At 42.5% G+C, this 15,607-nt stretch overlaps 1 protein-coding gene across 1 annotated transcript; it reads left to right on the top strand.

The window, feature by feature from the left end:
- The first annotated feature begins 194 nt into the window (after positions 1-194).
- Positions 195-15,149, top strand: LOC139410725 (uncharacterized protein C9orf85 homolog). The gene is made up of 4 exons (XM_071156164.1): positions 195-353; positions 567-673; positions 8,133-8,246; positions 11,011-15,149. The coding sequence occupies exons 1-4, from the start codon at positions 252-254 to the stop codon at positions 11,219-11,221; spliced, it is 534 nt and encodes a 177-aa protein (XP_071012265.1). The 5' UTR covers positions 195-251; the 3' UTR covers positions 11,222-15,149.
- Positions 15,150-15,607: the final 458 nt, after the last annotated feature.

The following is a 15,607-nucleotide window of genomic DNA, read 5'->3' as shown; positions in this document are numbered from 1 at the left end:
CGTAATTATTTTATTTTTTGCGGACTGGGATAAGGGAAATACGTTATCTAAAAGAGAAAGTGTCAATACGATATTTCAATTAAAACAATACTATATTCACATGTGGATTTTTATGCTATCAAACGTTGATATTGAGATTTTGCAAAGTTAAATTGTAACTCTTTATCCGACGTCACTCATGACGAGGCATATTCTTCCGGGTTATTTTGTCGTGCCATGTGTTGTGGGATCTGAATTCTGATTTTAGCAAAATGAGTTCTCAAAAAGGCAACGCTTCTCGCTCGCGAGGACAGAAGCACCAAAACACGACTGCTTACAAGAACGACAAATATGGAGCAAGTGTTCAAGTAAAGGTACGGTCTATGACTGACTGGCTAACGTTAAATAGCGCCGTCATTAGTACAAGACATGATGGCAGTATGTTAGCAAAACAGTTGGCTAGCTAGCAAACCATTTGAATTAATTCTGTCTGGCAACTATGTCTACCATCCGTATTGATAATGCTGGGCTGATTTTAGGTCTGTTTTACTTTTCCCTGTGTAAATCTGGTGCTGATATTGTTGCAGATAGCAAACTCAAAGGTCCACGAGGGGTTGTGCCAACGCTGCAAGGAAGTTATTGAGTGGAAAGTCAAGTACAACAAATACAAATCCCTCACCCAACCCCGAACATGGTTAGTACGTTACACACACACACACACACTAAAACATATATGCACTCAGTATCGTTTGAGAACGTTTTGATCCAATAGAGCCAAATCGAGGTAGGATGTACCAAGGTGCATGCATTTACACCACGTATCTAAAAGATAACTCATAACACAATTCTATTATAGAATGTTGTGTGTGCTGAATTTGCATGTGCAAGCCAAGCGCCACAACAACTATCAGTAGCACTGCCAATGCTGTACAAACAAGCACACACTGGTTGTTTTCAGGTTGGATATTCACACTTGAGCCAGACTCCAAATAAGTATGACAGTTGGAAAAATTGTGCACAACATCGCACAGGTCTCATTTTCACGATTTGGACATTGATTTGCTTTCCAAATCTATTAAACATGTGGAAATGTGAGCAGCATTTTGTATTCCCAGTTGAATTGGTTAGGGAGTGTAAACAAAGTGAGAACTTTCACATTTGAATTTCAATAGCTCCTTGGTCATGTGACCTTCTGACAAGGTTCAGAATCTACACTCAGTGGGCCTACACATTGCACACCCTTTAGTTTGTCCATTGTCACCTTGCATGTTTTTACATTAATTTTTCAAACTTTGTAATTTCAACAGCTCCTTGGTCATGTGATCTACTGGACTCAACCAAGGTTCAGAATGTCCACTGACTACCCTTCTATATTGCACACCCTTTTGTTTGTCCATTTTCATCTCACACAATTTTACATGAATTGCCTGCTCTGTTCCCCTGAAGGACAGTGTCACTTACACCCCTATTCACTTGGGCCTTCTCCCTGGGGCCTTCCTGACTTCCAGGCAGGCCCCCATTGACCTGGTGACCTCTGACTCCTGGCCTCTAGGCCTATACTCCCTGCCCTTTCCCTGAGCCTGAGAGTGTTTTGCTTACTCCCTGGAACTACAGACCTCCAGACCTCCACACCTGCTCTCCCTACCCGGTCAACACCCCTCTCCCTTGGCCTTACACGAACCCCAAACCGTGCGCCATCGTGCATACATTTATTTTGTCCCGCTACACCAAACGCGATCACGACACGCAGGTTAAAATATCAAAACGAACTCGGAACCAATTACATTAATTTGGGGACAGGTCAAAATGCATTAAACATTTATGACAATTTAGTTAGCTTGCACTTGCTAGCTAATATGTCCTATTTAGCTAGCTTGCTGTTGCTAGCTAATTTGTCCTGGGATATAAACATTGTTGTTATTTTACCTGAAATGCACAAGGTCCTCTATTCTGACAATTAATCCACACATAAAATGGTCAACCGAATCGTTTCTAGTCATCTCTCCTCCCTCCAGGCTTTTTCATCTTTGAACTTATATGGTGATTGGCATCTAAACTTTCATAGTATTACACCGACCGGCAACACAGTTGTCTTTCAATCACCCACGTGGGTATAACCAATGAGGAGATGGCATGTGGGTCCCTGCTTCTATAAACCAATGAGGTGATGGGAGAGGCAGGACTTGCAGCGTGATCGGTGTCAGAAATAGTCAGGACTTTTATTTTAGCCCTTGGCAACGCGCACGTGACGCAAGTGGTGTGGTCAGCCTGAGTATAGCTTTCTCCCTGGAATTACTAAGACATCTATAGTCCCGCTGTCAGGAACCACGTGCTCCTGGTGACCCGCCCGCTTATTCCCGCTCAGAGACTTAAGTCCCCACTCCAACCTCCACAGCCCCCGAGTCTGAGGTCCGAGGTAGTCCGAGTCAAAGTGTCACCAGGACTCTGAGTGCCCCCGTCCTCCCGCCTTGGGAGGCCTCCTCGTGCACCTGGTGACACTTTGACTTCCACAGCGAGTCCCAACCTGAGTCACATTCCCACCAGAGGACGGGCCTGGGCGGATGGGCAACCACCACCTAGCCCCCTACCTATCGAGAGCCCAATGTCTTACACCTTCTACCCACCTGAGCTCTCACACTCTGTCTGGCCCCTGGACCTTCTGCATGCACCTGGTAACCCGTAAGTAAAGGTGGAGGAAGAGGCCTTCTGTCTCCGACAAAAGCTTGGATCGAGGGCTGACTTTCAATAGATCGCAGTGAGTGAGCTGCTCTGCTACGTACGAAACCCTGACCCAGAATCGTGTCGTCTACGAGTGATTTAGCACCAGGTTCCCCACAAACATGCAGTCCGCATCAGGAGAGGGGCGGCAACTCATCCGGCCACACCCCAACCCCATCACGAATGGCTCTACTCACCTGCCAAAAGAGACAGGCTGTCCCCGGCCAACCGAAGATCTGCGGCGCTACGGTATTGTTACGTTTAGGGGGGATTCTGACTTAGAGGCATTCAGTTATAATCCCACAGATAGTAGCTTCGCACCATTGGCTCTTCAGCCAAGCACATACACCAAATGTCTGAAACTGCGGTTCCTCTCGTACTGAGCAGGATTGCTAATGCAGCAACACATCAGTATGGTAAAACTAACCTGTCCCACGATGGTCTAAACCCAGCTCACGTTCCCTATTAGTGGGTGAACAATCCAACGCTTGGTGAATTCTGCTTCACAATAGTAGGAAGAGCCGACATCAAAGGCGCAAAAAGGGATGCCGCTATGAACGCTTGGCCGCCACAAGCCAGTTGTCTCTGTGGGAACTTTTCTGACGCCTCCTGCTCAAACCCCAAAAAGTCAGAAGGATCGTGAGGCCCCGCTTTCACAGTCTGTATTCATACTGAAAATCAAGATCATGCGAGCTTTTGCCCTTCTGCTCCACGGTAAGTTTCTGTCTTCCCTGAGCTCGCCTTAGGACACCTGTTACTGTTTGACAGTTGTACCGCCCCAGTCAAACTCCTCACCTGTCACTGTCCCCGGAGCGGGGAGAAGCGAGCGCTCGCTCAGGGCTTGCCTCACCGGGTAAGTGAAAAAATGATAAGAGTAGTGGTATTTCACCGCTGGCCGAGGCCTCCCACTTATTCTACATCTCATGTCTCTTCACAGTGCCAGACTTGAGTCAAGCTCAACAGGGTCTTCTTTCCACGCTGAATCCGTCACGCCTGTTACCTCGGCTGTGGTTTCGCTAGATAATAGGTAGGGACAGTGGAATCTCGTTCATTCATTCATGCGCGTCACTAATTAGATGACAAGGCATTTGGCTACCTCAAGACTCTTAATTATGTCCTTCTGTTTACACCCCAAAGGTGGTGTGAGTGTGAACGCGAAGGGTAGCATGCAACAGTCAGATAGCATCAAATTGACCTCCAGTTGAATCACGTCCGGCGGTATCAGAGGCTTTTGGACATCAGTTGCCGCTACAAACCTTCAGGGAACTTTAACTTCTTTTTTTTTAACTCCCAATCGACATCAAGTGCCAGTGCAATACTTATAGGATTGAAAACCAAATACCCGTCGCAGTATCTAGCGGCACCATCAACCGGGTGTCGGAAGAAGCAACAGAAAATAATCCGCTTTCAATCATTTACTTTTCCAGTCAGCCGCCTGGGACACAGCCATAGGAACCACCTTTACCAGCACTTTATCAATATTCCTCACTTGACATGAGGGGGTCACAGTCACCCCATGGGTGACTTGAGTCCGACCGCGACAGGTTGGTACGCTCCTTTTGAATTTAATGAAGCTGACATTCACTGATCCATGCCCAGTAGGAACCTAGACTTCTTCCATCCATTTGGGTCCACAACAAATCGCTGGGTGTGGATGGTACTACCCACATCAGGCGTAGGGCTCCCTCCCCTGACACGCTGGAGATACCTCTCCCCACTTCGTAGGGCATGAGCCAGATCCATGCAATGCTCTATCACTGCGGGGCCAATGTGTTTAGTCTCCGCCTCGAGTCTAGTGAGCGTAGAGGAGACCTCCCCACCTACAATGTGTGGTGTCCCGCACTCAGGCAAGCCTGAGGCCTGGTAGTGTCAGCTAATGGTAAGGCACATGCCATCTCCACTACATGCTCCAAGGAGTGTGGGAGGAGAGCTCCCACATAGAATGTGTAGAGTCCCACACCCAGGCGGACCTGGCAGTGGCCATAACTGCTAAGCACATTCCATCTCCATTTAGTGCTCCACTGTTAGCGGGACCAGCCGAAACCAACGTTGGATTCAAACCTTTGCGGTTTAGAGTTAGCTAGGTATACAGGGGACGTGTGTTTAAATGTTTCACCACAGCTACTCTGTGATCCGACTGATGTTAGTAGTACACTTTCATCATCTGTCTCCCAGGACTTAACTCCCCCCTCCCAGCCAAAGCCAGGGATGCGTTCGCGCCATCATTCTCTGGCTTCCTGTCAAGGTAAGGATTAGTTTACAAGAGCCCTACAGCAAATCATTGTCTGGTGGAACCGCCCTCACATTTTCATGCTTGACCAAAAGCCCCATATTCCAGGACCGAGAGCTCACAGGACACCACAACGCTTTCCAGGGCATGGGCCCCTCTCTTGGGGCAAAACCATTCCAGGGCGCCCTGCCCTTCACAAAGAAAATAACTCTACCTGGAGTTCCCGTCAGCTTCTCCTGGATTGGTCACGTTACCTCACTAGACGCCTCAACCCGCCAGTCCGTGGACATTCTGAAAGTAGTTTGAGGTCAGTAAGTCACATGACCAAGGAGCTGTTGAAATTAAAAAGTGTGAGAAATTCATGTAAAAACGTGTGAGATGAAAATGGACAAACTACAAAGAGTTTGTAATACAGAAGTGTAGTCAGTGGACATTCTGAACCTTGTTTGAAGTCAGTAGGTCACATGACCAAGGAGCTATTGACATTTAAAAAATTAAATAAATAATTTCAAATAGTGCGAGAAGTAAATCGACAAAAAAAAGTGTGTGCAATGTGTGTCTATGCCATAGGATTAGCTAGAACCAGTTTGAAAGTTTTAGGAGTAATGGTTAAAGAGCTATTGCAATTTGAATAATGTGATTTGGTCCACGAACAATGTTTACAATACCGTGTTGGTAATAAGGCATTATTTGTTCCACTGCTACTTCTGGGGTAGCTAGCTAGCTTTAGCTTGGTACCTAGCTAGCACCAATACAACCAGCCTGAAAACAATGACCAGTAGAAACTGCAGTCATTTCAATATTCTTAGCAATGATTTAGGAATCCTTGTAAGTATTAGATAGGTAGCCATTTGTTGTTTGCCAATTGAAATTGAACTTCAGTTCATAAAAATAAATAACTAGCCAACTACTTAGCTTTGGGCAACATGGTTAACATTATAAGCAGCCAGCTAGCTTCATCTGGCTAGTGAGGATGACCGGACTGGGTTATATGTTGTGAAGCTAGCCACAATAAGGAGTAGGCACAATAGTGGAATTTGCAGTTTGCCTTCTGAATAAAAGCACCTCTTTGAAAGTGATGCAGAATTTTACAATTGGTGGAATCATGCCATATTTAGACTAGACAATGAAATGGGGTATCAGTCTACTTGGTGACACCCACAGAACACAACTGTGAAGAGTTTACGCAAATATTACTGTTGTAGCACTTATCGTGTGACTGTGTGAAATCACCTCCCCAGTCAGTTTATTGTGTTTATTGACATTCATATTGCACTGTACAGCTTTACCTAAGGATTGGGTATCAGTCTACTCAATACCCAATATATTTTTTCCCAACGTCCTCAGTTATCAGACTCAAACATGCAGTATTGTTTTTCATCGGGACCCAATCAAATTTATTTATAAAGCCATTCTGACATCAGCCAATGTCACACAGTGCTGTACAGGAACCCAGCCTAAAACCCCAAACCGCAAGCAATGCAGGTGTAGAAGCACGGTGGCTAGGAAAAACTCCCTACTAGAAAGGCTGGAACCTAGGAATAAACCTAGAGAGGAACCAGGCTGAGGGGTGGCCAGTCCTTTCCTGACTGCCGGGTGGAGATTATAACAGAACATGACCAAGATGTTCATAGATGACCAGCAGAGTCAAATAATAATAATCAGTGTTAGAGGGTGCAACAGGTCTGCACCTCAAGAGTAAATGTCAGATGGCTTTTCATAGCCGATCATTCATAGCATCTCTTCCCGCTCCTGCTGTCTGTCTCTGGAGAGTTGAAAACGAGTAATGTTCAATACACATAGTAGGCTGACAAATGTGGCTCAATGAAGTTGTTTCAGAGTCCAGCAATAAGAGCTACAATGCTAATGTTCTTTGGGTGTCACTGAGTAGACTGATAACCCATGTTATCAGATCCACAATCTGTAGGTAAGGCTGTACAGTGAAATAAGTCTGCCCCCATTACAATTCCAAAGTCTAATACATCCAGTGTGATTTCAACAGATTTTTTTGTCAAATTAACAAATAGTATTTTTTGATTTTTATATAACATTCCAACCTTTATTATGATCTATTCAATTATGGCATAATTCTACTGTTTGTATTCATTTGCATCACTGTCAATGACATACTTTTATTTTAAAGGCTAACTGCAAAGTCCACTATTGTGGCTAATCCTTATTGTGGCTAGCTTCACATAGATGGGTCCAACCACCATTAATCAAATAAGAACTGTCTTATAAATTAGGGTTATTTTAGATGACACCTGATATGGTTAGCTGGCTAACTATATAGCTACTGAAACAGCGTGTCGTTTTGCTATGTTTTTGGGGAAGAACGCCGTTTGCATCTATCCGCTAGCTAGCTTTTTATGACCAGCACTGTTGGTGCGCGAGAGAACTTCACCAGCATCATAGCATACGTATTGATTAATCGTTATGACCAACATATGATATACGAGTGATAGTGTAATAACGACATTTAAAAAAGATAAACGCTTTGTGACGTGCAGAAATATTCAGGTCCTGATTGGTCAACAAGCTTATTTGACGTGTCAAATAGTGTTATTTGGCATGTGTATTTTTTTGACACGCAAAGACCCAAACGGCGTTCCATACATTTCTAGCCCTACAAAGCTCGACGTACAGTTGATTGTTTTACATTTTAGATTTAGCTGACACTCTTAACCCTAATTGCTCCTGTAAAACGGTTGGGGGTAAGTGCCTATATCAAGGTTTAGGGTTCTTCAACACCTAGTCGGCTCGGGGATTGGAACCAGTTACCTTACCGTTACTCAGTTACTTTACGGTTACTGGCCTAACACTCTTAACTGCAAGGATACCAGTGGTACTTAATAACAGTAAGTACAGTTATTGTAACAGTAACATTCCGTCTTAGGACATAAGTGTTGGAGTTAAGTACTCTGCAAATGACTACTTGTTTTAGCAGTACGCGTCCCGTGTTGGAAGGGAGATCTGTAGACGGTTCTGATTGAAAAGTCGTCGTTTGCAGTGCCCAGGAAATAATTAAATGCACTTGTTAGATGCTACCACTCCAAATCAAAACCAAACATGCATGTCCAATTTAATTGTTTTAGTAGGAAGACCAAGGGAAGCTTTTGGGGATATGTATGGGTGGAATGTTGGCTAGTGAAGGGGTGTGGAGAGGAGGACATGGGTATTCAGGGAGTGTTTCTATGTGTTTCAGTGTGAAATGCTCTCAGAAGACTGTGAAGGATGCTTATCACGTCATTTGTAAACCCTGTGCCCTGAAGCTGGAGCTTTGTGCCAAGTGTGGGAAGAAAGAGACCATCGTAATTCCGTGAGTGTTCCTACTTCCTACACTATGGTGTATGTGTGAGTCTAAAGCCCACAAGTAGTGGGCTAAGCTGGCAGAGGTGTTGCTTGGGAACAGGGATATCTGTTTCTACTGCCGTCTACTGGGTGAAAACAAATAGTACACATTTACCTTATTCATTGTAAGCTAAATAATAACTATGTTCTCATTTAGCATGTAATTTGTTGTTTTGAATGACCGCTATCAACACCATAATTACAGCGTTTCGACTATACAGAAGTCTTTGTCAGATAAGTCATGATAACACAGATTATTATGAAATGATTGTGAGTATTCTGGCAATTTTTAAATGGCCTTCAGTGGTGAAAACTCTTCGTGTTCAAGTACTCATGAATTTGTTTGAGTACTCATGTTAGCGCTTTAAATCTGGATCAAATGAAATTTTATTTGCATGTCTATAGCACATTTCTTACAACAAATGCATTTCAAGGTGCTTAACAAATAGAAAATAAATTAAATGGGGGTGAAGGCAAAAAGTTCTGTTCAGGTTACTGGATGTTCTGATACAACTAAACTTATTTTCACTGCACTTGACACGAACACATCTTAGCGTTTGAAATGATCTCTTTATAAATGTAACCTAGTAGTAATCCCTAATAATATGAGTGCGTATAGAAGACCGGGGAAATAGCCTGTCAGTTTCAATATCGCCAATCAGGAACGAGCTAGAATCATGTGATTCACCGTGCACATGCTCAGTTTAGTTACAAAGTCATGTGAAGAGGCAAGTCACTGCCACGCTCAGCAAATTTTATGTCCCAAAATAGTTTTATGTTCAATAAAAATGCATTCATTCTTGAAATGCACGTGTTAATTATAGGATATTTTTTTAATGTTTCATTTTACCACAAATACTGTTACAACTGAGGGTCAATTGTAACATACTGTAACTCTCCTTGTTTGAGACAAAATTATGCCTTCTGTTTGCTTTAAAATGATTACAGTTGAAGTCGAAGTTTACATACACTTAGGTTGGAGTCATTAACTCGTTTTTCAACCACTCCACAAATTTCTTGTTAACCAACTATAGTTTTGGCAAGTCTACTTTGTGCATGACACGTCATTTTTCCAACAATTGTTTACAGACAGATTATTTCACTTATAATTCACTATCACAATTCTAGTGGGTCAGAAGTTGACTGTGCCTTTTAAAGAGTTTGTTAAATTCCAGAAAATGATGTCATGGCTTTAGAAGCTTCTGATAGGCTAATTTACATAATTTGAGTCAATTTGAGGTGTACCTGTGGATGTATTTCAAGGCCTACCTTCAAACTCAGTGCCTCTTTGCTTGACATCATGGGAAAATCAAAGAAAATCGGCCAAGACCTCAGAAAAACAATTGTAGACAAGTCTGGTTTGTCCTTGGGAGCAATTTCCGGTACCATGTTCATCTGTATAAACAATAGTACGTAAGTGTAAACACCATGGGACCACGCAGCCGTCATACTGCTCAGGAAGGCGACGCGTTCTGTCTCCTAGAGATGAACGTACTTTGGTGCGAAAAGTGTTAATCAATCTCAGAACAACAGCAAGGAAACAGGTACAAAAGTATCTATATCCACAGTAAAACGAGTCCTATATCGACATAACCTGAAAGGCCGCTCAGCAAGGAAGAAGCCACTGTTCCAAAACCGCCATAAAAAAGCCAGACTACTGTTTGCAACTGCACATGGGGACAAAGATTGTACTTTTGGGGGAAATGTCCTCTGATCTGATGAAACAAAAATTGAATTGTTTGGCCATAATGACCATTGTTATGTTTGGAGGAAAAAGGGGAGGCTTGCAAGCCAAAGAGCACCATCACATCCATGAAGCACGGGAGTGGCAGTATCATGTTGTGGGGGTGCTTTGCTGCAGGAGGGACTGGTGCACTTCACAAAATGCATGGCTTCATGAGGGAGGAAAATGATGTGGATATATTAAAACAACATCTCAAGATATCAGTTAGGAAGTCAAAGCTTGGTCGCAAATGGGTCTTCCAAATGGACAATGACCCCAAGCATACTTCTAAAGTTGAAGCAAAATGGCTCAAGGACAACAAAGTCAAGGTATTGGAGTGGCCATCACAAAGCCCTGACCTCAATCCCATAGAAAATTTGTGGACAGAACTGAAAATGCGTGTGTGAGCAAGGAGGCCTACAAACCTGACTCGGTTACACCAGCTCTGTCAGGAGGAATGGGCCAAAATTCACCCAACTTATTGTGGGAAGCTTGTGGAAGTCTACCCAAAATGTTTGACTGAAGTTAAACAATTTAAAGGCAATGCTACCAAATGCTAATTGAGTGCATGTAAACGTCTGACCCACTGGGAATGTGATGAAAGAAATAAAAGCTGAAAATCATTCTCTCTACTATTATTCTGATATTTCACATTCTTAAAATAAAGTTGTGATCCTAACTGACCGAAGACAGGTCATTTTTAATAGGATTAGATGTGAGGAATTGTGAAATACTGAGTTTAAATGAATTTGGCTAAGGTGTATGTAAACTTCCGACTTCAACTGTACATCAATTTGTAGCAGACAAATCTCGTTGTTAGTATCACATTTTGAACTCAACTGGCCAAGAAGTAAAACAAATGTGTTACAATTAATCCCGATCCACTGTTAGTTCAATAGGCCTTTGTGTCTAAATAACAACGTGTGCTGTTGGACTACTACGTTCAGGCTGTAAAAATCTAAAGGGTTACATTTTTCATACTTTTTTTCATTCTGCTTTCACCTAATAGGGTTGACAAACCGAAGCAGGAAGAGGAGGAAGACACCAATCAAAAGACGACAGGATGCTCTCTGAGGAAGAAAGACTTAGATGAGTTTGACTATGAGGATTTTGGCAACTTGAGCAGTGACTATGAGGACTTTGCCAGTGACTCAGGTCTTGAGAATGCAGGAGGCAAGGCCCCTATCGCTGATGTGGCACATGTTAGTTTCAAAGACTAAAGACAGCCAAACCAAGATCACCATAACTGTACCTCTACTGTATTAATATACATTTCCTCTGATTATACGTACTTTTGCATAGAAGCCTCTTCACTGTAGATTTCACCACTCTCATACAATAGCCTACTTGTATTTGGGGTTGGAACATTAAATGAACAAAGCCCACTTTCAATGAACTGTTTTGTAATAAGTCCTATGTGATATCAATTGTCATGTTTTGATAGGTTTAAGGAAGCGTTATCCTGTCATGTTTTAAAGTACAATTGACAAGCATTATGGTGACCCCGCAGCATTTCCCATTGAAAAAAGATAACGAGTGCGTTCGGTAAGTATTCAGACCTTGACTGTTCTGCCTTATTATTATTCGACCATGCTGGTCATTTATGAACATTTGAACATCTTGACCATGTTCTGTTATTATCTCCACCCGGCACAGCCAGAAGAGGACTGGCCACCCCACACAGCCTGGTTCCTCTCTAGGTTTCTTCCTAGGTTTTGGCCTTTCTAGGGAATTTTTCCTAGCCACCGTGCTTCTACACCTGCATTGCTTGCTGTTTGGGGTTTTAGGCTGGGTTTCTGTACAGCACTTTGAGATATCAGCTGATGTACGAAGGGCTATATAAATAAATTTGATTTGATTTGACTCTTTCCACTTGTTACGTTACGGCCTTATTCTAAAATGGATTCAATTGTTTTCCTCCCCCTTAAATCTACACGCACTACCCCATAATGACAAAGCTAAAACAGGTTTTTAGAAATGATTGCAAATTTATAAAAAACTAAAACGGAAATTTCACGTTTACAGAAGTATTCATACCCTTTACTCAATACTTTTGTCGATGCACCTTTGGCAGTGATTACAGCCTTGAGTCTTCTTGAGTATGGTGTTACAAGCTTGGCAGACCTGTATGTGGGAAGTTTCTCCCATTCTTCTCTGCAGATCATCTCAAGCTCTGCCAAGTTGGATGGAGAGCGTCAATGCACAGCTATTTTCAGGTCCTTCAGAGATGTTTAATTGGGTTGAAGTCCGGGCTTTGGCAGGGCCACTCAAGGACATTGAGACTTGTCCTGAAGCCATTCCTACATTGTCTTGGCTGTGTGCTTAGGGTTGTTGTCCTGTTGGAAGCTGAACCTTCGCCCCAGTCAGGTCCTGAGCACTCTGGAGCAGGTTTTCATCAAGGATCTCTCTGTACTTTTCTCTGTTCATCTTTCCCTCGATCCTGACTAGTCTCCCAGTCCCTGCTGCTGAAAGAAATTCCCACAGCATGATGCTGCCACCACCATGCTTCACCATAGGGACGTGACGTGACGCTTGGCATTCAGGCCAGAGTTCAATCTTGGCTTCATCAGACCAAAGAATCTTGTTTGTCATGGTCTGAGAGTCCTCTAGGTGCCTTTGGGCAAACTCCAAGCGGGCTGGCATGTACTTTTTACTGGGGAGTGGCTTCCGTCTGGCCACACTACCATAAAGGCCTGATTGGTGGAGTGCTGCAGAGAAGGTTCTCCCATCTCCACAAACTAACTCTGAAGCTCTGTCAGAGTAATCATCGGGTTCTTGGTCACCTCCCTGACCAAGGCCCTTCTCCCCCGATGGCTCAATTTGGCCAGGCATCCAGTTCTAGGAAGAGTTTTGGTGGTTCCAAAATTCTTCCATTTAAGAATGATGGAAGCCACTGTGTTCTTGGGGACCTTCAATGCTGTAGATATTTTGTTGTGCCCTTTTTAAGCCTTGAGACGGATTGTGTATGTGTGCCGATCAAGGGGTGAATGAGCAAGACAAAAGATTGAAGTGCTTTTGGACTGGGTATGGCAGTAGGTGCCAGGCGCATCTGTTTGTGTTAAGCACTGCAACACTGCTGTGTTTTTCATGCTCAACAGTTTTGTGTGTGCATCAAGAATGATCCACCACCCCAAGGACATCCAGTTAACTTTACACCACTTTGGGAAGCATCGGAGTCAACATGGGCCAGCATCCCAATGGAACGCTTTCAACACCTTGTCCTGACGAATTGAGGCAGTTCTGAGGGTAAGGGAGGTTATTATATATTGTTATTTAAGCTCTTTGCTTCCCTCTGTTGGCCATGGTGGGACATCGTCTCTCAGTTCTCTCACTTTCAGGATAAGTCTATGGGGACATTGAGTCATACTAACTTGTTACCGTGCTATTACCAGAATTCATTGATGATCTCAGAGTGGGTTTTATTTAGTGCCTTTAGTAATGCTCACATGGGTTTGTTCTGCTTTTTCAAACTTACGTAATCGAAAACGCATGATCAAAAGTCCAGTGACATGCTCTAACTTAAGGGGACAGACCCAAATAACAAAACTGTTTCCTTACCTTGAAAGCATAGTCTAATATGCAAATGCAGTCCTTCCTTGAGCACAGTCTGCTTTAAAACACTACAGTGACTAGTCTGTTAATGCTAGAAAGGCTGTCTTGCTATCAATTGAAACCTTAGTGTGCATGTGCTTTGAAATATGAATAGTGTTTAAATTTAAGAATACTATTTTATTTACATTTATGAATGATAAAAAATATAACCAATGTTTCTAAAAGGCACCGTTACAGGCTTTGGTTTTCGATTTCGAGTTTGGTTGGCACAGGTGATATTCAAGAGCTGTACAGCCCATGCTTCAGTTGGCATAAGAGATGTTTAAAGAGCTACATAGCTATTTAAGTTAAAGCCTTTTTTGTTTTGTTTCCCCTGTTTGGCTCGCTCCACGTTTTGTTTTTATTCCCTAAATGTTTTTGTTTTTTATTTTGTCTATCATGCAGATCTAGTGGGAGTCCATGGCGAGGGTTTAAGACCCTACTTGAGTTTGCTTGGCCAGCACCCAGTGAGTAAGGAACCCCCATGGATGCCTTTCACAAGCCGTTTTAAAACCACACCCGCTTTGTTTTGGTTGTCAGTGACTCATTTGTTAGATCCCTTTTTCACTGGAGTAACATTTTTTTTGTTATTGTGGAACTTAACAGTGCCCCTTTTTTGATTTTGTTCATTAGACATTTTAAACTCCAAGCACAGCCTCTGGAAGTAGTGCACTGAGCCTTTTAATAGTCCCGTATTAGTGAACCCATATAGTAATTTGTAGGTTTGTGCAAATTATTTATTTCAGCAAGGCCCCCCCTAGCAGGCTGACTAAGTGTCTCACATTTGTTGAGTGCTCTCTACTACTTTGAATTGTTTTCTCAATAATTGTTTTGAATGCAGATTTTAAATGTATGCCAAACACCCCTCCCCAATGAACCTTTCTATGAATTTAATTTCTGGAAGATCCAAAACAAACTTTGGACCAAACTCTCACATTGGAATGCCCAGGGAGATTCAGTGTTGAAGCAGTGAGCTTTTAGTGCTGAACCAGCAACTGTTTGAAATGGTCTGGATTATGACATAAATTGCTTAATATCTGTCTTTTGTGTCATTTCATTTGAAGATATTGGCTAATTTACATGACCCATTGGGCCATATCAAGTACTATTAGTCATTGGTAGGATACCAATCTCTTGATAGTTTCAACCATATTTTGAAGCAATATAATTTGTTTTACAAACATGTTTAAGTAACCTAAAATGTATAGTTATGACGGGTTTAGTCATATGAACTAAATTCACAAGGCAGTTATAAGTGATATCCTTTTGAAACCAAGTGGCTACCATTGGGATGTTTTTCAAACTATGTAGTTGCCATTTAATTATTAGTTTGACCATTTAACTGGGTATTCGATGTCTTTAACACATCATTCGGTTCCCTTCCTAAGTCATTGGAAAAGCTCCTTGGTCTTTGTGGTTGATTATGGGGGTATAAGCCTATTTTAAAAATCTAACTTGACTAATGAACTAATTTAGGCTTCTGCAACAAAGGTGGTGAATATTATTCAAGATATTTCTTTACCTCCCCTCCCATTTTACAATTTTGTTTAAAAAAAATCGAGTCCCTAGGAGTGATCGAGGTAAGTCTATAGTATATAGGCTATACCTCACTCTCCTCTCACCTGTTACCATGTCTACGCACCACGTGGAGAACACGTCTAGGCAATTCCAAAAAATTGCTTACGGAGACTGGAGAGCGACACTATGATACGAAAATGATTAATGCACCATTGCTCATGCATAATAACCTATTTTGATAAGCCTGCTATAAGCTAATAATAACAAAATGAATGACATAAGTTTCATTATTTTACAATCAACATAATTTGAACAACTTCTTGCGATGTATGCTAAATAGTTGTAGGTTAGATGTTGATTTGGGAGTGTAATGTCTTAATAGCCTCATTGTACAGGGATTTGTTTATTGTAAGGAGACTACATCTTGGCGATCTGTCAACAAACGAACGAGGGGATTCTGCCCCGGGTGATTCGCGTTAGCGTTGATTGCATTCGTT

Source organism: Oncorhynchus clarkii, chromosome 6 (assembly GCF_045791955.1).
Source record: "Oncorhynchus clarkii lewisi isolate Uvic-CL-2024 chromosome 6, UVic_Ocla_1.0, whole genome shotgun sequence".
In the NCBI taxonomy this organism is placed as follows: domain Eukaryota; kingdom Metazoa; phylum Chordata; class Actinopteri; order Salmoniformes; family Salmonidae; genus Oncorhynchus; species Oncorhynchus clarkii.
Note: the sequence above shows the minus strand (reverse complement) of the source record. Positions and strands in the feature narration are given on the sequence as shown.

Bases quoted from the DNA above. Each gene is read 5' to 3' on its own strand.
- LOC139410725 (XM_071156164.1), top strand. From the start codon at position 252: ATGAGTTCTCAAAAAGGCAACGCTTCTCGCTCGCGAGGACAGAAGCAC. The intron at 674-8,132 runs GTTAGTACGTTA...TATGTGTTTCAG, and splicing joins CTCACCCAACCCCGAACATG to TGTGAAATGCTCTCAGAAGA. The intron at 8,247-11,010 runs GTGAGTGTTCCT...TTCACCTAATAG, and splicing joins AAAGAGACCATCGTAATTCC to GGTTGACAAACCGAAGCAGG.